The sequence below is a fragment of the Platalea leucorodia genome (assembly GCF_965183815.1).
Source record: "Platalea leucorodia genome assembly, chromosome: 7".
Classification (NCBI taxonomy): Eukaryota; Metazoa; Chordata; class Aves; order Pelecaniformes; family Threskiornithidae; genus Platalea; species Platalea leucorodia.
Genome location: NC_138829.1, coordinates 68,991,142 through 69,015,606, shown reverse-complemented (window position 1 = coordinate 69,015,606; position 24,465 = coordinate 68,991,142). Strand labels below are relative to the sequence as shown.

The 24,465-nt window shown below is 39.6% G+C and overlaps 1 protein-coding gene across 3 annotated transcripts in view; it reads left to right on the top strand.

Moving 5' to 3' along the window:
- NAV2 (neuron navigator 2) overlaps positions 1 to 24,465 on the top strand; it is a gene marked incomplete at its 5' end in the record, with an annotated part of 427,505 nt that overhangs the window by 303,368 nt on the left and 99,672 nt on the right. For all 3 annotated transcript variants that reach the window (XM_082317338.1, XM_082317337.1, XM_082317336.1), the window contains 3 exons: positions 15,530 to 16,628; positions 19,379 to 19,491; positions 23,017 to 23,125. In XM_082317338.1, the coding sequence (XP_082173464.1) occupies positions 15,530 to 16,628; positions 19,379 to 19,491; positions 23,017 to 23,125 (1,321 nt within the window). The remainder of the gene's footprint in view (positions 1 to 15,529; positions 16,629 to 19,378; positions 19,492 to 23,016; positions 23,126 to 24,465) is intronic.

Here is a 24,465-nt window from a genome sequence, read left to right as displayed (position 1 = left end):
ACTATGTTGTATGCCAGTCTTGGTAAGTTTTCGTCTCTTTCCCCAGTACTAACTCCGTTGCGTGTTTTTGGAGAAGGAAATGGGAGAAAGAGAAATCTGCCTGTTTTGGCACGAGTGGTCACTTTGTGATTGAAGGTAGCCTTCAGGGTAGTACATTTGAATAATTTCTCACAAAGTGGGTTGTAATTTTCAGCTTTTATTAATCTGTGGCCTTTCCCTCCAAATGTGAATTGTCTTGTTAGTCAATCGTCTGTGTCTTGTGGCAATGACAGCGCATTAATTGAAAGAGAATACATCAGAAATGAAGAGGACGGTAAATGGAGCATGGAGGAATAGGTAGCTACTGGAAAATAAATAACCTAGATTTTTTGTAAGATTCCATTAGTCAATTAATGATGAGACCACTGGTTTTCTAGAAATCTTGGGGAAAGGATTTATGTAACGTTGAAAACGATTACACTGTTGCATGATAATAAGAGATTCTTGGATGCATGCATGTGTGTGTTGTGAGATGCATACGGACTCTTAGAAAGGAGCACACGTGAAGGGATGCGAGTCTCGCTTCCCCACAGCTTACATTGCGTCTTCAGTATTTTATTTTGCTTTCTCAGTCTTCACACGCTGCCTGACACCAGTTTCAAGATGTGGAGAAGGGATACGTTTTCTGTAGTTAGGATGACTTAGACACCTAGTTCAGTCCTGTGGACACCTTCTCTGAGGTTAGGGCATGATAGGTTTAACTTGCTTTTTGGAGTTAGCCCCACAGTTTATATGCGAAATTCCCTTCAAACTTACAGGAATTTCAGTGCCCTCATTTCTCACGTCATAAAATGGTAACATGGTATGGTACCTATTTTTATTTATTGTCACAGTGATTAGCCATTTATAATTGCAGTAGCATTCTAGGCAGGGTATTTTAATGTGTGTAATTGCTGTTAGAAGCTTTTTTTATTAAGAAAAATGCAATTAAAGTCTAATTGCATTTTTTGATTGTGAGGAAATAATGAGCCACCCAGGCATGTGATTTTTGATGTCGTCATAATCCCTTCATACAACTGGAGCCTTTTAATTCACTTCTGAATTGTCAGAGTTATTTACTCTCTGCATATGCAAGTATACCTTTGGTTTTCTTTCTTGTCCTTTAATACCCTTTAACACCACAAGTGTGCTGTAGCATGAAAAACATCAGCCACCTCCCAAGGTCACTACTGAACTCATCTAAATTTTCAAAAACATTTCTAAGGAATGTAAAGAGCCAAATGAGCTTTGCATTCCTATGCCTGTATGTAAATTATTAGTTACTAGTTATCTTGAGTCTTCACATTACCATGTCCTTCTAATTGTTTAATATGATCACCAAACAGTAAATAGCCAAGATTTTATTCACATGTGTAATTTAGAATAAAGAAATCTATTTTTTTTGTCCATGGCAAGAAGGAGCAGAACTGTGTCCTAGGTAGCGTCAAGAATGAAACTTCAATATTGAAGCATACAACTTCAGTAAAGATTTTGATACAGTAGATTTTCTCATGAAATTTTTTCAGTGTTTTGCTTAGCTACACACTGAGAGTCTTTTGAGACATACTTTGAAAGCAGTCTGCAGTTCAGAAAAGTGGTGGGTGTTTTTTACTACCTCTGTGCACCCTCATATATCCCCTGCCTTCACTGATCTTCAGGCACTCAGGTTTCATTTTGCAGTCTCAAAAATCTGGTAAAATTGTGTGGGAATATTCTGTTTATTACTTCCTGATTTGTATCCACAGTCTATAAAATCCCTAACCTTATGAAGCTATAGGGAATGTCAACTTAATATGCCATCTCCAGTATGTTTATGAAGTGAAATAGTAGTGTGGCAGGCTTACATGCTTTCTTTTTAGTTTTTTCTTCTACTTTGTTCCTGATATTTTATTTGAAATAATCCTACAGAGGGCAGTAGAAGTCTGTGGGAAAAATGACACTTTTCCTTTGGATTGAATGTTAGGTAAAATGTCAGTAGAAAAAAAAGCACTACCAGACTTCGACCATTTCCACGTGAGATCAAAGGAAATGTTTATTATTCAGATTTATGAAGAAGACAGTGCTAATAACGTCAGTTTTTTCTTAAATAGATAGTATTAGGAAAAAAAATAATATATGCATACAGATTTATGCACTCAGATGAAATAAATAACTGTTTTAATAGTAGTATTCTTGCAAACTTACTTGATACAAGTCCCATGAGAGGGTTCTGAAACCAGATCCTGCTGACTCAGCTATAATCATAGCTCTGCATGTCTCGATTTCTAGGTATAGATATACCATACAGGCAGGAGAGTAAGAAAATCATGTGCTCCTCTGGTTGATGCTCCTTTTCTTTTATTTCTTTCAAATTTTGGGTAATCCCTTTTAACTTGGAACACAGTACATATTTAATCACTCTCTTTTAATATGTAAAGGGTAGTCACTGTGTTCGCAAGGATGCATGGTGACAGGGCAAGAGGCAACGGGCACAAGTTCCTTTAGGGGAATTTCTGTCTGGCAATTGGAATAAAATTCTTTGCTGCAAGAAGAATTAAACATTGGAGAAGTTTGTCCAGAGAAGTGGTAGAATCGCCCATGCTGGAGGTATCCAGGACTTGACTTGGCAGAGCCCTGGACAACCACATCTAAGGCCCTGCTTTCAATGGAAGGCTGGAAGGAAAGGTCTCCAGAGGTTTCTTCCTAGACTGTTCTATGATTTCTACAATTTAAATATAAGGTTAGTGTCTTAGAGTGTTAAAAGCATACTGGACATTGACTAAACAGTTATCAGTGATTTGTTTAGCGGACCGGGGAGGGGTGGGGGGGCAAAAAAGGCAAAGCAAAACTGAAGTGTGCTTCAGGACTGATAGTTCTACCTGTTAAGAAAAATCTCTAGTATTTTGTAAGTGTCCTACATGCCTGCCTTCTTTAAATGTTCCATGTTTTCCCTTCTTCTGTGTTGATGCTCAGTTCCGGTCTGTTGTTTTGCAAAGCTGTTATATCTTATTGGTGTATGGTTACATACGCCAAATGTGTGCTAAAAACGTGTGCACTTTCTATGTAGGCAGTTATTTTATCAGTACAGTTCAAGAGGGCATGGCATATCTTGTCATAGCTTTAGCAGGAACGACTCTTCAAAGTTAAATCTATATAGCTGCAATGAGATTTTCACAACTAGACGTATGAGAATCCACGCGGTGCTGATTCCTGGAGGTGCACTGCTCAGAAGGCCACTGGGGAATTCGGTAGGGTGCTTCTACGTTCCTGTTGTCTGAATTAGATAGCAAACATCAATTTAAAAAAAAAAAAAAAAAAAAAAAAAAAAAGACAGTATTTGTCCAGAGTTGGTTTACAAGGTAATCTTTTATTTTACTGAAGTTGATGCAAACCATAGTTTTTTCATGTCAACTTTACTGTGAAATCCATATTTATTTATTTAAATGTTTTCTTGTGTAAAGAGTAGAAAATCCTAAATCTGGAACTGAGCCACTTGAAATTTCTCCTCCTAATGCCTCAAATGTTTCATATTAAATCCTGCATTGATACAAAAAGTACATGGGAATACACTCTTACGGCTTGGTTCTATGTGATACTGAGCTTGTTTTGAGCTCAGTGTCACTTAAGGTCGTTTAAAAGTGGCAGATTTGGATTATGTCAAACCCTAAGATTCAATTTAAAAATGCTACTTTAGAAATAGAAAAACATTTGTTCTTATGAGGAGCAAGGTGAGAAATGTGCATAATGAGATCAAAACTCTTGTGGGTAGTATCCTGAAGGCTAAAATTTTCAGCAGTATTCAAATGGGCTTTGAAAAAGAGGGATGCTGATAAAACATAGAGAAGAGCACTGCATAATTAGAGGGTTGGAAAAACTCCTTTGCAGTTAGGTATTTAAAAAGTTAATTTATGTTCTTTGTCTAAAAGAAAGGTTACTTCCTTGTTATCTACAAGATACCTGTAGGTAGTCACATTTATAGTAATAAGGATTCTTTATTACCTCAATAGAGAGCGTACGAGTATCCATTTGTTTGGAATTTGAAATTAGCCCAATTCACACCACAAACTGGATAGAAATTTTAAGAATGAGGATGATTAGCCATTGAAAAAGACTAAACTGGACATAATGAGGCAAAATTTAATATTTGTCCAGAGCTGATGTACAGACAGAGGTTACAGTTTTGGCCCAAAAATAACAGAGTGAAATTCTTTGAACCATATTATCTTTAAGATCAACTCAGATGATCCTAGCAGTTTTATTGAATGAAAAATCTTTCATTTAAGCACATGAAAATGGAGGACAAGCCCTCTTCTGTAGCTGCACATAAAATCAGATGAAATATTTGATGTTCTGAATGACTGGGTTTGGCTCCTGTACAGAGTACAGGATGGTCAAGTGATGTTGCACAAGCTTCCTTACTGGAACCCTTATGTTCTGTTTAACCTCATGCAGTTTTTTCCACTCCAAATAAATTAATAATAATAAACAGAGACAAACCCCAGGCTTTTGCCTCTGTGCCAAATAATAGTATAAGAATTAAAAAAAAAGTGGTGAAAAAAGAGCTCCGAGACTTGTAAATCATGATAGAAATTCCTGTTAGAGAGTTAACTTTTTTTTTTTTTTTACCCATTTATAGTAGCGTTCAGTGTAGAAGCCTGAATGTGACAGCGAAGGCTTGTTCTGGCTGCAGGTACAGGGACAGTTATCATGACAGCTATGGCAGGGGAGCGGAGATGTCGGATTCGATTCCTGTGGCATTGAGCCAGCTCGACTCAGGGCTGACAGAAGGTTACTGGGAGGGCTGAACAGTCAGTCTCTGCCAAGTGGAAGCTATATATATGGCCAGCCTATTCCAGTGCTCAGTGCTACCTCATCTTCCCCTTGTCCTGGCTAAAGAAAAAGCCATTCCTTCCGATATTTAATGGTTGAGATGATCAGGACAACAAGTGTTACATTTAAAGCAAACAAAACCACTAGCTGTTCTTTTCGGTGATGATCGAGTTGTCAGCTACGGTGTGAACATTTCAGTGCTGGGCATGTTAATGACCAACCTGGGCTGATGTGAACTCATTTCAAATGACTATTGTCTTCTGGAAGCAAAAAGTTCAAATAAACAAATTTTACTGTCCCCAATTCATACCAGCTCGGTTTGTATCTACAGCCCATTTTTGTTTAAAAAGTCATTGTAATGTTGGTAGCCCATAGAAGCTACCAAAAATATAACAACGTATTGTAACAGTTGTTATAATTATTATATATGTGTATATATATATATATAACAGTTGTTATAATAAGCCTTAGCATTTGAGTGACATCTTTTACTAATCAAAGACTAAATAGTCCTGAAGTAGTCAGGTGCGTGGTATCTTATAGAAGAGAGGGTTAATCCAAACCCACAAAGTTAATTGGCGACTGGGAGGAGGACTCCCTGTTTTTGCTGGGCTCCCTGTTGAGTCGGTCACTGCAACATCTCGTGGCACACAGGCGTCTTGCTAAATAAGACAGAAATGGGAAATTAAGCCTGGTATCTGGACCGATGTCCTTTATGGGCAGTATGCTGCTGTGACTTCCAGCTGAGAGCTCCGATATACTTCAGCTGATGCTGAAAAGGCATTGACCCTTTTAGCACAAACTGCCAGATCATCACTGAAATTGGTTTTAACTGTGCAAATGGACTAGCACAGAGCCAAGCTGTGCGAGGCTGCTGAGAGAGGGTGAGGGAGAGCTGGAATGAGGAAGGCTTTTGAAACAGGAGCAGCAGAAAGATTTAACAGTTCACTAGAGACTGGCATAAATAAGCAGAGTTCCTGAAATGGAAAGATTCCTTTTCTTATTGATGAACAATGTATGGATGTCAGAAAGCGGGGAAGTGATTTTATAGAATGAAACAGTTGGCTCATGCAACAGATAGCAGTAAGTTAAAGATTTTTTTTATTTTATTTTATTTTTGGGGGGAGCTATAACTTTCTTCATGACTAAAAATTGTGTCCGTATAGACTTAGAAACGATTTCCTTCGTTTGACTTTTTGGAGCAGTTATTTCTCTCCTGTTCTATATCCATCTTGGCTTTAGTTTTCTTTTTAGGCTTCTCTTTCTTTAGAAAACTGAATGAATCTACTGTTTACTTTTGAAGTGTTGACTTGATAAGACTGTGCAAAAGTCACTTAAGATTAAAAGAACTGCAAAAGTGGAAAAGGTTTTATTTTTTTAAAGAGGCATAAGTCCATAAAGTTTGCAACCAATTTACCCCCACTTTCAGATTTTCACTGGGAAATAAATGTGGTTGGCTCAACAAAGTGAGAGTATGATCATTTCATAAATTTCAGTCATTCTACCCTTTAAAAATGTCCAAGTGTTTCACCTAGGTCAGGTATGAAGCGAACAGCATATTCTGTGTAGTGTTTGGGATGCTGCCTCTGTGCTCCCCTGTGCTGGCAGTCGAGAGGTGCTCTCTGGTTTTAATGACTGACCATTTTCCCTGTAAGTCAGACTGATGGTAAAATAAGTTTACATAATTTGTCTTGACAAATCCATAATCAGAGTAGTTGGAATTTTCTGTCGTTCTGCTGTATGCACTAGCAAAAAGCAGATGCTGGAATAACCCTATCCAGTTTTCTAAATACAACTTGTATTGAAAGTATTTACTAAATGTTCAGTATGATTTGTTTTGCCTTGAATATAGTACAGTGATCTTGAATTTGATGTGGCAAGAGAAAAAATAAAAACAGAGGGAGAAACGAAGGAGTGTGGGATACCTGAGAACCTGGTGGTTTGGTTTGTATTTTCTTCCTGGGAGAACCTCTAGGTTTTTGTTTGTTCCTTAGTCTAAAACGACTTCTGTGATACCCTTACACAAATTTGAGTCATAACTTTGCAGTGTAGATATGTCTTCTGGTTTTAACTCCGTTTAAAGAACTGTGTTTAAAATCATGACATTTGCAGTGTACTTTAAATATTTATAGAATTGCATCTGTAAATAACCAGGGGAGTCTGTGCTCCAACTCTGAAGCAAAATCAACTGTACCTATACCTGAGAGGAGTTTGCTACTCTGTTCTGAAATGTCTCGTGACAGGGACCTGACGATCTCCTTAAGTGTATCCCTTCCAGTGTCCATTTGGTCTTAAAGCTAGCTTTTTTAAAAAAGTATAAAACCAGGATTCTGCTTGGCTAAAAATTAGGCATGTTGTTGCTCTTCCTTGATCTCTGTCCCGTTTATAACAGTCTTCATGTGTTTGAAGGCTTACAATGTCTCCCCTCAGTCTTCTCCCTTCTAGACTAAACAATCTCTACTATTTCAACCTTCTTCTCATAGGTTCTTTGTGATAAATCTCTTGTATGTCTTGATGATCTCTTCTGGCCTCTTTCCAGTCTGTCAGTCTGTCTTAGAGGGGTGCTGGGGCTGGACACAGTGCTCCACCTCAGGCCTTACTCTAGTGCTGAGTAGGACGGAATAATTACGTTGTCTGTCTTACATATGGTACTCACAATGCGTTCCTGAATGACGTTAGTTTTTTCCTTCGTGTCACATTATAGAGGTGTGCAGTTGTGGTCTACCTAACTCCTATTTCTTTTCTGCAGTACTGCTGCATAGTTGATTGTTTGACGTTTTAGATTTAGGCACTCAATTTCTCCTTTCTAAGCACAGAACTTTTCAGTCAACTTCAATGAGTGTAATCTTATTGACTCAGTCTGTTTCTCCAGTATCCTGAATGTATTAATGCCTCAATATTCCCCAAACATAAGGTTACTGGCTTATGTCATAAGGTGACCCTCATGAGAGTCATTAGTGTCAAACAAAAAACTCATCCTCGGGCAGTTGACACCCACACCCACCCACACACACCCCCACCCCCACCCCCCCTGGGGTATGCTTGCATCTGTTACTTTTCTAATCAAAAATATTTTTTTGAAAGGTTGGCTCATCTTAGTGAATCTTCAGCAACGTATTTATGTTGGGTGGGTGCCCATAAAATGGCTTAAAGACTGTCAGAATATAACAAGCAGTGTGGCATGTTTATAGGACAAGATACAAGTATGCAGTGAATCATATTCATGCTTAATTTTACAACTGTTCAACTGGCTAAATTTGGCATTAAAAAATATGTCCTCTTTTGCCTAAACAAAGGCTGGCTGAAGGCTTAATTGCAACTGAAGTACAGCTTTACCAGACCACAGAACTTTGCCATACATAGTTGGTATAAGCTTGAGGAATATCTAAAACAAGCAAAAAATGTATTTAAATAAAATGTTTCGGGAAAAAAAAAAAACAAAAAACACTAAAAAAAATTAGCCAATGACATGTTCTTAACTGTATAGTTCATGAGGATAAAAATCCTGAGCTTTGAAGTAAAATGTAACCTTGAGAAGAAGCTTCTTGCCCAATGTACATCTGCATAACTGCATTGGAGACAGTGGAACCACGTTAATTTATACCAGCTGAAGAGCTGGCCCAGCATTTCATGGCCTTCACAGTTCCTAGATGTTTCCTTTTAAAATAAATATTTACAATTTCTTGTAAATTTATCGCTGGGTGAATTGTGCCAGAACAGCCATGGAAACAAAAGTTCACTGTTCAGTCATAGGAAAGGAAAGAGCAGTGGTGCTACGTCCCAGACTTCTGTAAGTGCCAGCATGTTTCTACCACACCTGTGGAAGCCTCCTCTCCCTGGGTAGGAGCATCGTCCAGCCTCTCTGGTCCCTTCCATTTGTGGCTTCTCTGCGGAGCCTTTCGCCTGTTCCTCGTCCGTAACCAAATGTACCTAAAGAATCTGTGACTGGCACCGGAGAACTGCCACCACCTCTGACGTGGCTGATGAGCATAAAGGCATGGCCCAACCCTTCATTACTGTCAGGATTAGCAGATCGTTACCTGCACGTTGGCCTGGTTTGAAAGATCCGCTGCTACAGATTGTAAAGTAGTTTCATTGACCAGAGAGAGGAAATGAAGACGACCTCAGTATAAAAAGTAACATGTCTGTCAGCTGTTTTTGATATAAAAATGTAATAGGTTTCTGCATATTTATGTATATAGGTATAAATGTAGATGATGGTAAAGTATTGGTATTTCTATATGGTTTGACTCCTCTTTTAAACATATATTATCCACATTTGAGAATGCATTGGTATTTGCCACTTGACTGTTTACAGCCGAACAGTTGTATGACTTCTCACTCAGCAGAGTAAGACATTTCTGAGTTAAAAGGTAGTTTAGCTTGGCGTATTGACTGATCAGTGGGAGTTTTCTTAGGTATTTTTTCCTATTGCTTGTCCCTTCTCTGTTAAAAATCTGCCTCCATTTCTACCTCCGTAGTCATTCCAAGCCCAGATTGCAGCCACTACTGATAATCAAAATAGGCCGATGGACAATATTCCCTAAGTGCAGTTCTCAGACCACTAACGTGTATATGGCATATTTCGTATAACCTGCCCGTAGGAGAGATGTGTTAGATCAAGGCTGCTAAGTGTACATATTGTCCACTCCAGCTATGTATAAAATCTAATGAAAGACACTGTAACAGCTCCCTGCCTGGAATTCATTAATGCTTTTGAATAGCTCTGTTATGAGAAATCTTGGGGGATTCGATTGTACATATAATGAGAAGAAAATGGAGAGTAATGAACAAGAATGGTATTTGTCTAGTATTAAATGGAGAGTGCGACTTGTTTTGAATGGCACGGTAAACTTGGTTTCATTATTTTTATGATCATTTAACCGGTATGTGGTCGATAGAGGTCCCTCCAACCTCTTTCTTAGGCAGTCATGTGGACAGCATTTTGAATTTTACAGTAACTAAACAAAAACAACACGGAATTCAAGTGTCGCAGCTGGTTATGTCAAGACAATGAGGAAAAGATTGCCTGTGCTCCAGTTTTATTTCCCTTCACCTCAGCAAAAATGCTGAGTCTTGCCGACGTAAACCAGTAAACAGCAGAACTGTTGTTTCATATACTGGAGCTCTGCGTGAACAAAGGGGACTTTACAGAAATGTGCAAGTTTTGTTACTGACTTACCCACAGGCTTCAGTATGGGTTTTCAGAGGTACAACGTATTTCTGTGAATGCGCGGAACTGCTATTGAAGCTACAGAGTTTACAACACTGAGCTTGAAGAAGTAGATATGATGGACGGAAAGCAAAATATCAAGGTAATTTTTGTCTCATGTTACGATAAATTAAATCACCCCTAAAGGGAAAGCCAGTGGACAGAAGTTGAAGGAACCAATTCTGCTCAGCTTGGTGAAGTTTTTGTCCTCAGCAAAGCAAAATGTTTCCTATCCGGGCTTTTCTCAGGTTATGCAGAATTTCCCTATCTGGCAATCTCTGCTTTAAGAAAACGTTTTTGTTGCTTTTTGTTGTGGTCCAGAGTAGAAGAGACAACACAAAGCTTCAGTCATCTTGCAGGTGGAGGCCATGCCTCTTGCCCACCCAGAGGTGGTAAATGAGCCAGTCCTTTCCATCCAGCTGTAGTTGTCTCTGGTCAACAGCATTACAATCAAAATAGAAACTTCTGTGGGCCAGAAGAGTTGTGCTTATTTTGAGGAAGGGCTGTGTGCCAGGTTGCTCTTGTTGGGAATGTTCTGCTCTACCTGCCTGTGGTTTGGATTATGGAAAGATCGTGATTTTTATAGTCAGCTCCTGGCAGAAATGCAGGCATTTCTGTCCTTCAGGGGTTTGCTGAGCATGATAAATTATTATTGAAGAAGAGAATAGCTCAGCTAAAAAGCTTTTCTCTGTAGGACTCTTATTTGTAGTACTTTGAAGGAGAGTCTTCTGGTGGGTGGATGGGAAGGGTCAAGGCTCACCAGTTAGTCCTCTAGATGAGAAATGATGAAACTGCCACAGTGGTGTCTGCAGTTCTGACACTATAATGTCATAGAGCAGATCGGCTTTTACTTCCTAAATTAGAATTTGGTTGTGGATTTGCTTTTAACTTGGTTATCTAATCTATGGGCTGGACTAAAAGATATTTCTCTCCATAAGAACTTCTTATTTTTCCCATAGCTGTGAAATAAAAAATGACAGCTTGTTCATTCTAAAATGAATAAAAATGCTGTTAAGTTCTTGACCCTCCTAAGGAGAAGTAACTATGAGAACATCCTCTGTGTTGCCTTTCATGCTTATAATGATTGTTTTTGAAAGTTTTCACTTACAGCAAATCAAAGTCCACTTGCTTAGAGTGAACATGACAAATGATGGGAAATTGCATATATTTTCTCCTGACCTTATTATAACTAAGCTCCCAAAGACTTTAGTGGAAGAATTAAATCATAAGCCTTCAGATTCTTTTTTTCATCACAAACGGGTAGGTTTGCAGATGCAGTTAAGACTTTGCAGGAGCAGCTGAAATCAGATTTACCCATGCTACAGTGTGTATTGGCATTGGAACTAGACCACCAACATCTTTTTTAACAGGAATGCTAGAAACAAAATAGATTTCAGGCCAAGATTTGACTTTGAAAAGAGGAAGGCGATCATTATTTATTGTAGACTGTAGCTTGGGTTTGAAAACATTTCTTTTATAGTCAGTTTTAGTTAATGCACGTTGCTGAAGAAAGAAAATATCTCCCTCACAAAGGAACACATGGGAAATAATAAGCTTATTAATCGAATGCATGAAACCTGCTCTCCTTTTCATGAAAGAAGGGCCTATGCTACGCTGAATAAAACTTTCCCCTTTGCATGCTGATGCGTTATCCATGTATTGATGTTACTGCTTCATTAGGAAACCTAGCATTTGAATCTACATTCTGGCAGCAGAACCCTTTTCGTTTACCAAGATTGGTCTGAGGAGTCAAAGAGCCAGCAGACTTGTTTGCAAGAAAGAAACAGAGAATCTTAAAAAGGCAGAAGTTTGCTTAAGCTGAGGCCATTTTTCATGAGTGTGTTTTATGGTGAACTTTTTATTTCTTGCATTAACTTTGCATGGTGCAATGTAACAAAAACTTGAGGACTTTGAATTTCCAGTTTCACTGTATTTGACCTGAGCATGAGTCAAAATCCACTGTACTCGTGTAAGAAAATGTCTTTCCTTTCCCAGAGCTTAATATGTGTATTGAAGAGTTTCTAAATATTTTGCATTGATATTGGATGTGTAGCGTTCAACATCCATAGAATTTCCTTCCTGGAAAATATTAGGTAGAGACTCTGAAAATTACATTAACATCCCCATATTTTTTTTTTTTTTAATGTTACAGATATAGTATTGTTGTCCTAATTCTGATTTCTGTGAATGTCTGTAAATGAGGAGGAACTCTGTGAATGGAGTTACATTGTACTCATCCTACGCCGCTGGCAGCGGAAGCACAATTAAGTTCCAAATAGGAGGGTGTATGTGGGGGAGTTGGGGACAAAGCGAACGCTGTGTTTAAAAGCAAACAAACCAAAAAAAGTGTATTTTGGTCAGTGACCAAACAGAATTTAAAAAAAAAAAAAAAAAATCTTGAAAACATTCAGAGAAAGGAGAAATGAAAAAGTTCTGGATTTTGTTGGGAAATAAATTTTGAGAAATGCTTTTGGTATTTGATAAAAAAGCCATTTCACTTGATCGAAGTGAAGCCTTTTCCTCAAAAGCCCGTGGACTGGAGCACTCACCTGGGCTGTTAGGATGAAGTTGATGTCCCAAATGAACCGACACCTTCCATTCACTTCCAGGAAAACATTGTAGAGCTCGTGGGAAGCCTGTTTTGGTGTGGGTTGCCTCCGGTTTCTGCTCCCACGGCTGATCTGCAGCGTGTTAACAGCCAGCTCGGTGTTTGCGATGGAGTCAGGCTTTACAGCTGGGTTATGGACCACAGCCTGGTGGCGGATTAACTCTTGTCTCAGGCGTGTGCCTCAGCCTGCGGGTCGCAGCTCACGCGAGGGCTCTGCGTAGGCTCTGAGTTCTGGTGAATGCAGGATGGCTTTGTTCATACCGATACGCACGTTGCCTGTGTTTTTGTCACACTGTTAAGATCCTTTTTGAGAAGAAGACATGTCTTTTCCAAGTCTGTTCAGTTGGCTGCGTGCTCCGACTGAACGCCGTTTCATCCCGAGCTGGGCTTGTGTTGCTGCATATGTTGTAGTACCTGAGCGTGCAACCAGCTCTCCCCCCACTTCATGCTGCCTTCTCTCTATGTGTGTAAAGCAATAAGCACTACTTTGTAGATGGATCCCTTACCAGTAATTTTCAATTTGTCACCCTTATGTTGTCCCAGTCCCGTTACTCCTTGCAACTCAGTTTTTCTGAGAAAGTAAAAGGTTCCCTGCCCATATCGATTAGTACATTAGGTTCATCCCTGGACCCTGTTGTAAATTCATCCTAGCCATGTTCATGAAACACAGACAACTCTGATGATTTATGGGCATGGGTATGCTTTGTGCTGAGATTTTTTTAGCATAATTAGGCCGGAGTGCATTTGGGTTAGGAACTTAGTGTCCAGTTTCTGTAGAAGTATCCGGCTACAGAGATGGGTAATTGTTTTGTGTGGTTTTTTTTTTTTTTTTAAAAGAAGCTAAACAAATTAATTGCGAAAGATGCACAATTGGGAGTTTCGTGAAGCTTTCATTACATTTCTTGGGCGTCATCTGTGGAAGGCAGGCTGAGACAAAGGCTGGCTTGTTCCGAGTTTACAAAAGGAGCATGGTGCAGCATTGCAATGGGGAGTAGATTTTGATGGGTAGGAGGACTTCAGGAAATAAAAGTAATAACAAAGCAGCGGTGTATGGTAAGAGGCATGAAGGCAAAAGCAATGGTGCACAGCTTTTGAAAGCAGAGGGAGTAGCATTTCCAACAGCTTCTGAAGTAGTTGTGACCTTCTTTCCTCGCTCCTGTCTGCGGGCAGGGCGCCGTGATGGTCGGGCACTGCTCTCCCTTGCACTGGGAGTCACCGCGACTCCTACGCTATCACTTCTTAGTTCTTCTTAACCCATCAGATTGAATTTAGCAGACTTGAGTAGAGAAACTAGAGGACCAGGTGGCATTGCTGTTTGGGACATTCAGTGGCTTGATTTTCCTTCTATACTGGAGTAAAACAGGAGTGATGCCCTGGAAGTCAGCAGGCTGGCACTAGCTTAAAAGAAGTACAATTCCTTTCTGTGTCTGTAATCCGGCTCATGCTTTCTTCCACCTCCGTGTGGGTAGTTTGCCATAGGAAAAGGACTAGCAAAACTAGCCAGTATAATGGTTATTGGTTAATAACCGAGTCCTGGAAATCTTCTGACTTCAGTAATATTTTTAAAAGTATCATTAATTCCTGCTATCCCACTTTGTCCATAACCACGTGAAATGACTGAGTTTATTATTAAGGAGTCTCTAATACTCTTAGAAACCTGATTCGACGCTAAGTCAGGAAGATGTATGTGCTTTAAATCTTTAGTAGACCTGGTTTGGATCAGAGGAGGGAGGTTAACAGAGCCGTATCTTCGCTGAGCAGCTGAAAGTGAAGTAAAGCAGTCCCTGTGTGGTTGCAGCAGCTCATGATTTACAGGGCTGAATTCACAGGGCTGCTGCTGCTGCCGAAAACGCACGCTCTCAACCGCTGTTGATTTTTGAATTAAAAAAATGCAGCTCTATACACAGTTTACTTTATTGCTAGAGGGCAGGGAAATATAGGTAAGAGCCGTTAATCCCCAGCAGGCTGCTGGGCAGGCAAACAGACATAGATGACAAAAGTTAATTGGAAACATGAGCAGTTTAACAGAAAACATATTTGTGATAATTGAGAGAGTAACGTCTCCAGAAAGGAAACTCTGCAAAGAGAAACTTCAGAGGAGAAGTGGCCACTGGTAGGTGAGTGTGATTTTTCAAGCTCTCTTTAAGCTCTGAACTAATTTCTTAACAAGAACAAATAACATTAAAAGGAACTAAATAAATACAAGGTTTGCTTTGTCTGAGGGAGAAGGGCTGTGCAGTTACTGCCACTAGTTTCTCTTACAGCTGGATTAAGATACATGGTAATACTTAATTTAGGTTCATTGCATAAGGATACAATTGGTTTCATTTTTGTACATGGAGTTTTCTTCTACCTTTTGCATGTGAAGATCTCATCCCGCCCCCCCCCCCCCCCCCAACTGAAAGGACTCCAGTTTTAATTTTCTCCTTACTCTTGCATTTTTTTTTTATATGTTTGAGGTTTTTCTAAGAATCGAACTTGGACAGCAAATATTTTGCCAAAAGCAGAGGGAACCCTTAGTTAGAAAATAGTGCTGTGTTTTTGCTAATGAAAAAGTATTATGAACTTAATAAGGGAGAACACATTGCAAAACACATTTTGGTTTGAATTGGAGGAGATTCTTCTTTTTTCTTTTTCTTGAAACAGCAAGTAAATGTAAATTACATAGTAGGACCTCGTTGCTGTTCTGCTGGGTAGGAAAAGAAAACTGGCTTTTATTTTCTTTAAGTGATACTGATGTTGAAAATAGTGATATGTGTCTATCTTTTTAATGTTATTAGTGTAAAGTTGCTGATGTTTCATTACAGAAAGAATCTCAGACTAGCTATAATATCAGGTACTACCATGTTGGTTTTTTGGGTTGTTTTCTGTTTTTTTTCCAGAGCCTGCAGACAGTACAGCCTCCCAGCCCACAGGAATGAATGAAAATGTTTCATCCTCAGTTCAAAGCTGCAGCAGTACCGTTAGTTGCAATAACTCATCAGCCATCCCTCAGCCCAGCTCTGCTATTAAACCTTGGCGCAGCAAGTCCCTTAGTGCTAAGCACACAGCTACGTCTTCCATGTTATCCGTAAAGCAGCCTGTATCAGAGCCTGCAAAGCCACCGTCGGAAATCGCCAAAACAACTCCCAACGGTCAAAAATCCATGCTTGAAAAATTAAAACTCTTCAATAGCAAAGGAGGCTCCAAAGCAGGAGGGACAACGCTCGAGTGTCCAGGGTCTCGGGACAACAGTTGTGAAAAGCTGGAGACGCTCCTCAGCTTTGAGGAAAGCGAAGAAATTGATGCCGCGAATCAGAATGTGAGCAATCCGGGGTCGATGTCCAGTAGTCCCAAAATTGCACTGAAGGGAATTGCACAAAGGACTTTTAGCCGGGCACTAACTAATAAGAAAAGCTCTCCAAAGGGTAATGAGAAGGATAAAGAGAAACAGAAAGAGAAAGAAAAGGATAGAAGTAAAGACATTGCAAAGAGAACATCTGTCACTGAAAAGCTGGACGTGAAAGAGGAACCAAAAGAAGAACAGACAGCACTAGCAACAACAGAGATGCCAAAAAAGTCCTCCAAGATCGCAAGCTTTATCCCTAAAGGAGGAAAGCTGAATAGTGCCAAGAAGGAGGCCTCTGCCCCTTCGCACAGTGGAATACCAAAACCAGGAATGAAAAACACCACAGGGAAATCCTCAAGTGCCCCCGTTCCTGCAAAGGAAGGCGAGAGAAGCCGCAACGGGAAAGCCGGCTCGGGGCTCTCTCATCAGAAGTCTCAGCTGGACAGCAGGCATTCCAGCTCCTCGTCCAGCCTAGCCTCTTCAGAAGGAAAAGGCGTAGGAGGCCTCAACAGCAGCAGCAGCAGCCAAGCTGTCAACGGACCCACCGCGACGACACACACCACAGGGAGCAATACTGTGAGTGTTCAGCTACCTCATCCCCAACAGCAATACAGCCACCCGAACACTGCCACCGTAGCTCCCTTCATGTACAGGTATGGTGAGCTTCTCCAATGGACCGGTTTGAATGGGACGCTTAGATAGGAAGATTCATTTTGGATGCTCTTTCAGGGGGGTGACGCAGCAAGGTGAATGCCACATCATGTAAAAGTTTCTTGCTTTAAGAGAGTAGACAATTTATACATTTACACAGAAACTGTTGGTGAAGGCCGTCAGACTAAGGTGTATAAGAAGTTGTGATAGATAGGAGGGTGAATAATTGTTGTATCCAACCCTACTCACAGTTAAGATGAGAATACTAACGCCTTCTTGACCAGGTACTGCTCTTACATGTTTTTGTACTGTGTGGATTATGTTTGTTTTACGTACCATAGCTTTGAAAGTTGTAGCAACGTCAATTTATGACATAGAAACACTCATTCTCTTCAGCGTGGCTAGCAGTGGTGGAGCTGCCTCACTTATAAGCAGTAATGGGAAATCTTAAAAAAAAAAAATAAAATAAAAATCCCTTAGGTAAGGCCAGGCCAAAGTCTGCTGTTCTGTGCATTAATCCTGAATGAGATAAGCAAAAGAGCAGCCATATGGGGTCACAACTAACCTCCATCTAGTCCAGCGTCTTCTGTTTGACGATGCCAGTAGAGCATACGTAGGGAAGAGTAACAAGAGGGAAATCAATAACAAAGCTTCCTAAGGATACGCTCCTCAGCCTGACCATGATGCACGAAATTCCTCAGTCAGGTGGTGGGATTTTTGGTTTTGACAGCCATCTCGTAGTTTTCTTTGACACCACTTTATTCTTTCATAAGAAGAGAATGAAAGCAGTTGTTCTGTCTTCATCCTCCTCTTGCTGCTCATGGTTTGAGAGACCTCCGTTATATCCTCCCCTCCCTTAAGACGTGTCTTTTCTAGGCTAAGATGTCCGAGCCTGTTTAGTTTTTACTTGTAGAGATGCTGTTCATAACCTTTGGTCATCTTTGTCGCCCTTTCCCATCATTTTTTCAGTTCTACTATACGCATTTTTGCCTTCGATCTCTTGGCACATGTAGCATAAGAAATGGTTGGCCACATTTTTTAAATACAAGTGAATGTAAATGGAATGAACCTGAAGGAGAGGGATACCAAAGGCCTATGTAGGAATGCAAAATGGGAAGGGCGACCCTTGAGTCTTCTGACCCCTTGAGTGTTCTCCCTGTGTGTATGGAATAAAACGCCAGGTGTCCGCCTGGGATGCGGTCCCATGAAAAGGAACCAGTTGGGAAAAATTCATCTGACTAAACCTAGTATTAATAGTACATGTTCTTGATTTCCCTTGCTCTTGCGTTCATCTGCGTACATCAGCATTATTGTTGCATCTTTGGCTGAAGGTGGGATCTACTACTAGTAATTTGGGGGGATTTGTTTTGAGTTAAAAAGTGCCAGTGCAGTTTGTACTATTTTAATCCATAATTAAATAGCAAATTGTGATTGCAAACTGATTGCTTTATTGTTTATCTCTCACAACCTCTAAAAATGTGTTCGCGATGCTTGGGGCTAAGTTTATCACTACAATGTTGTGTCAAAAGAGAAAGTAAAAAGCACTCTGCTTGGTGTTCATCTTAGATGATGATATCTATGTTCAAACTAAAGTGTAAAAGCAGATGCAATCCATATGTTTTCTATAATTTAAACATACTGATAAACTGTAGGCAGTATTTATTTGACTTTTTACAAAAAACAGTAATGAAGCTACCTATTGTCAGCTGGAGAAAATGCTGAGAAATGGAAAAAAATCATGTTTACTTTTCAGCATTGGAGGAATAAAGGCCAAACTGTGTAATGTTGCTGGCTTTTAAAGGCAAGAGAAAAGTCAAATTGTATTGATTTGCAAGGCAAACATATAGCATTATTATAAATTTGCTATCCAGACACTTTTTGAATCTGCAAAATACACTTGTTTAATGCATTGCAGTAGTCATCTCAGGTTTTTTCTGCTATCAGTTAAGGTTACTTTAATTAATATAAACTTCTCAGCTGCCTGTAGACTCACTTTTTGTTTGTTTCTTTGTTTTTTAAAGTAAAAGACATGAGAAATTGTTCTACATTTCATATAAGGTCAACTGAAATTAAGAATGTTGCAACAGTAATTCCCTGCTGTGTCTTCACTTTGGTACAGCACGTGTCCTTTGGGCAGGAGAGCTTCCAGCCGCTTGTTGATGTGGCTCTACGAGCAGAACAGTGCAACTAGTGAAAGAAATGAGTCAAGATATATTACTCAAATCTGACAATAGATTCTTACGACATGACCTTTCATTACCTGACAGCCACAATGTCGGACAATAAATTGGAGTTTGAAGTTGGTTTTCCTCAGTCATTTATTTTAAGATACAGATGAGTGACATTGCTAGTTACTGAAGGGAAGCTAGCAGCAGTGTAACATGCCATCATGCACTACCTGCTTTATATTCATGCAATACAGACTTTATTAGAGAGGATCAGATTAGCCACAACAACCGATGTTATTGATGATGAAAATTTAGCTGGAAATCCGAGTGTCTTAAGACCCCGTCTGAAGAGCTGTGAAGCCTATCTTTGACTATGAATTTTTTATTTTTTACAGCTGAGTGCTTGTTTCCATTTCTAGGACATAATTCAACATGGGACTAATGAATTATGTAAAATCAGTCTGCTGGTCTATTCTGGAGAGAGGGACAGAGCGGCTGATGGCGGGTGCAATTGTCTAGTTGTTATACTTGAGATACTTTTGATGGAGAGTGACTGCACATCTCTGTTTTGCTTTGCCTTCCAGATCGCAGACAGACAATGAAGGGAACGTAACGGCCGAGGCCGGCACAGGAGGGGTCAGCATGGATTCTGCTCTGTATGTCAAAACTGGACAGCCTGCTCTCGAAGACCTCTCAGGTATGTCATGGAACATGACCTGCCGACTGTGGTCTGGTTAAATACAAAGGGGCTAAAGCAAGTTTAAAGTAAGAGCTCCCTCTTTAGGGGGGCATTTAATTTGCTTTTATTCCTAATGCTTTAGTTCTTATTAGTTACAATATTTTTTTCAGCTCTTCAGCAATGGAAACCAGGTGTCAATAATCTGAATACTAGATGCTCAAGTTCTACACAATTGTGTGTCCCTCAAATAGGAATTCTGAGTACTTAATGTTTTTCTAGGAGCACCTTTTAGGATTAAGCTATTATAAGGATCCTAAGTATTCCCAAACATTTGATATTCATTTTTCACTTCTAAAACTTTGCTTCAGAGCTTACAGAAGAGATTAAGTTAATTTCCTTGATGTTTTGGTTCGTTTATAGGTTTGAAGGAATCTCGGTGTTCACTCACATGAATCTGATCAATTTGAGAAGTGGTCTTTGCACAGCAGTAAGAGACCAAAATCTAACTTCGGTTTACTGTGTCCAGCATACAGAAGCTGAAACTGATTGTAATTAGAATACGAGCAGTCTAAATTTGAAAGTACTTCATATGCTTATCTAGAATTCCTGCTACTGTAAGAAGTATATGATAATTCGTAATAAGTGTTAAGCTTATCAATGTAACAATGCAATTTTTAGCAACCGTATTCTACTAAAGATCTAAAATGTGCTTTTAAAATCACAGTCAAGTCTTCCTATTCCAATTTCAGCAACACCTATGACTTTGCTTGTTGCGTACTGTTGCAGCATATCTCATCAGTAGAATATCTCAGTTTTTTTCATCTGCTTAGTCTTAGTATCCTCCCGTTTGATGTGAGTTTTGAAACTGATGGTCCTGCTTGGAAAAATCATGTGGCTAAAAGTTTCACAATTGGATTAATTTCATACTGCATTACGTATTCTGTCAATGCTGCGTTTATACCTGTTTGCACGTATGCTGATGGCAAAGGCAAGAGGCAGAGTCATTGGTGAGGAAAAGGGCTGCAGGAATGCATAACTGTGTGTATCTGTGTGTATGATTTATATATAGGTGGATTAAATATTCAAAAGGCGAATAAATGGCACGAGGGATAAAATCCTTGGAAACAATTTTTGGTTCATATTTAAATAGGAGAGCCAGTTCAAAGTAAGAAATGCAGAGTGTCCAGCTGCTTAAACTTTTTCAGTGTTACCTCTTAATCATCATACTGCCTAGCCTAGGTGTATTTCAGCCTGTAAACTGAGAAGTGTTTATAGATCATAAAAGGTCTTTACTCTTTAATGACAGATGTTATGTAAATACAAACTATTATTCGAGTAGAATATGTAAGTTTTGGGATCCAAAAATGGAAGCCAGCTGACAGCCTCAAACAATGGAGATGCAGAACCCAGCCATGTGCAGCCAAACCCCCCAGACAGCAGCAGTCCATAAAGGGGCCTTAGGGGAAAAGGAGCAAACAAAACAAAATGGTCCCTAGACCCAAATACATTAGAAGAAATAAGGGAGAGATTTCTTCTCTCCCTACATAGCAGCTATTGATGCTTTTAATTTAAAAGCACGTATAAAACAAAAGAAAGTATAGGTGGGGAAAGCTGGAAGCTGAATAGTTTAATGATACTGCCTGTGCATGAAGAGCTAAGTGATTTAATAATTAAGTTCCATTGGCACTATCCAATGTCTGTTTTTTAAGTATATTTGTAATTTAAGCCATTGAATGTCATTTAAGTAAAAATTTTGTATCAGTTTAGGCGTAACAGTGATCTCAATAGAAATTGCTTTACCTAGTCTCATGTATGTTCTCTTAAGAAGGTATGTACTGTTTGCCTTCATATCTATGAGAGAAATGATCTGTAAAAGAGCGCTGTGACCTTTGTTAGGCTAAAGGCCTATAAATATTTTATGTTCTTTACTGCAAAAATTTGTAGATCCATAAGTGTAGAAAATATTTTCTGTCCCAGAGACCCGTTGGCTCAAGGAACTGGTCTTGTTAGGGGCTATTTCCAATCCAGCCGCATCGTAATTGTTTGACCATTTGACCTAAGTGTATTGTATCTTAGGGAGATGATGTCCCTGGCAGTAGAGACCCATTAAAAAAAAAATTGCTAACGTGGATACTGTCTGAGCCATTGTTGTTTGCCTCAGAAAGGCTAATGATTGTACAAGCATTAAAGTCTATCTTCCCCTCCCTAGATAGTTCCCTGTAGCGGGGGCTCCAGCGCTTTGGTGAGTAGTTTGTGTTACTGCTGCTTTGCAGGCAAGCGTATGTGACTTCGTTTTTCTGTGCCACCAGCCTGGCATCTGTCAGAAACACGAAGTTTAAAGCAAAGAATATGGAAAGTTCCAACAACAGCTTATTTATCTGGCCCTTAACACTTCTGAGTTGTGTAATATAGAGATAGCCATCCAAACTAGCAATTGTATGCATGACCAGTATCCTGGCAGCTTAAGAATGCATCACTTGTGCAGAGAGGGCGGATACAAAATTTGAAAAGTTTTAAATTTGCTGTGGTATTTTCTTTAGTCATGAGTATGACTAAAGAAACCCTCTAGAATGAAATAATTTCCTTCCGTGCCCAAGAGAAGTTTTGTGACAGCTTTTTGGAGGTTTTCTGTTTCAGCATTCAGCTTACAAAGGATATGTTGGCACTACTAGAAATTCACTTCTCTTCAGCCTCTTAGAAGGTTTAACTATGTAAAGCTCAGCTGAGTTAGCAACCAAAGCATTTCTTAATTGACAGCTGCGAGCAAGTAAATAAATTATGCTGAGGCACTAATTAAATTATTAATTTTATAAAAATACATTATACTGAGGCACTAGGAGGACTTTTAATGTATATAAACTCTACTTTTGGAGCTAAAGAACAGGACATATACGTCTTTTAGAACAGAATATTTAAAGATCAGCATTTCTAAATGCCAGGGAAAGTAAAAGTCATCCCCCAGCTTCGCATCATGTAGCACATTTAAGTAGCGATAACTGTGTTGTTCTGTGGACAAGCAAAAAGTTTTGCTAATTTACCTAAACGTCACTCAGCATGGAGCACCCAGTCAACACAATTTAGTTTACTGGACAGCTGCTGTTGTAGAATGAGATCTATTTAAAATGGGAAAAAGGAGGTCTGGTAAAAATACAGCATTGGAGAAATTGGCTGTGTCGGGTTGATGCTAATTGTGTCAATATATGAGATGGAAAGGGTGGTATTGATGGAGTGTATCTTCTAATGAGGTTGAAAGTTAACCAGGATTTAAACTGGGTCATATGGGGAAGTGACAATACAGAAACATCTGGTGCAAAGGCAGCCTGTGAAATAAAGTTAACAGTACAGAGCTCGTTCTCAGTCCGGCTGCCGCACCGGCAGGTGCCTGCCGTAGGGGAATGGCATCTGCATCGTAATCAGTTTAGAGTGTTAAATAACAGAAAGTCAGACAAAATGCATTTGAGATGGCAGGTTCAGGCAGAGGTAACGGCTCCGTTCTGTGGTGCTTCCTACCTTATCCTTTCTAATGGTTTATTTTCCCTGTAGGGGAGGATCCAGAAACCCGGCGGTTACGAACTGTGAAAAATATTGCCGATCTTCGACAGAACTTAGAGGAAACGATGTCCAGTTTGCGGGGAACCCAGGTCACTCACAGGTAATGGCATGACTTTGTTTATAAGAAAATGGAAATCCTTGTGCTTTTACTTTACGTCTCTCAGATCTGGCTGGGTTGCATCCTTCAAGAATGATGAACACCGACAGTGGAAGCTACTGATCTTGTACTGTTTGTCTTTAAAGCACAGATTCTGAAGTGCGTTGTGTGTTTATGGAGATGTACGATGAGTAATTGGTGGTGGCACGTTGTATGTAGAATCAAAGGTGGAGAATAATCAGTGCTTGTTAAATGTGTTAGGTGATGTTTGAATATAGGTTACAGTTTAAAACGTTTCTTCATCTTACTCTTGAACGACTTAAGTGCATTGCGCCCCTCTCCCCGTGTGTGTAATATTTTGTTTAAATAAGCAGGTGAACTGAGCTTGACCCACTTTATCAAGTGCATAACTTGAATTCCTGACCAATCTTTGGACAAACAAATTTTTTTCATATTATTAGTCATCCATGTATATAACTGCTTTTTCTTTGTAAAGCAGCATTTATAAATCTTCAGTAATATTTAAAATATGCTCTAAATAAACAAAGACTGTTGTTACATTTAAACATTCTGTGGCTCAGATCTTTTCAGTGTTGAACGGGAGGCTTGGGAGAATAGGCTGGTTGGCCCCGAAGGAGGTCGGGTCCTACTTAGTGCTCAGTGCCTGATGGACTGCAGCCCTAAACGCGTTCAGTGGGGGAACCACTGTGTGTTTTGGCTTTGTATCTGAAACTGAGGCAGAGCTTGCAAAGATGAACTCCCAATGCTATTTTTCCTTTCAAATTTCAATTAATGTGACAGCTTATTATGATTTAATTACTGTAACTGCAGCATACATAGGTTTTTGCAGCATGTACATAACATTGTATTCTGAGTAGTACAATGCTGCTTATTTTAACAAATATCCACAATAAAAAAAGAAATAAGACTATGTTAGTTGAGCAGGAAAGGAGAAGGGGAGTTCATGTGGATAAAAGAAGTTGCAGCTATGGATTAGCTATAGATTAGCTGCAACTAAGCTGCAAGTGTTTGGGGTGTAGTCTTGCAATCTGTACACATCGCCTGAAATCTCATGGTGCAGCAGTCCCATTTTTAAGGTTCCGTATAGCAGTCTACATTTAATCAAATGCATTTCTTTTTTTAAGCACATTGGAAACTACTTTTGACACCAGTGTCACTACCAAGATAAGCGGTCGCAGCGTTCTCAGACGGTACTAGCATTACTGTTGGAAGGGATGCAACATATTCACACGCTCGGACATGGAGAATGGAAGATTTAATATAGCTGACGCGTGTCAAAAACTGTCTTTACAGGCTGTGACCTACAATGCTTTTGTAACCAG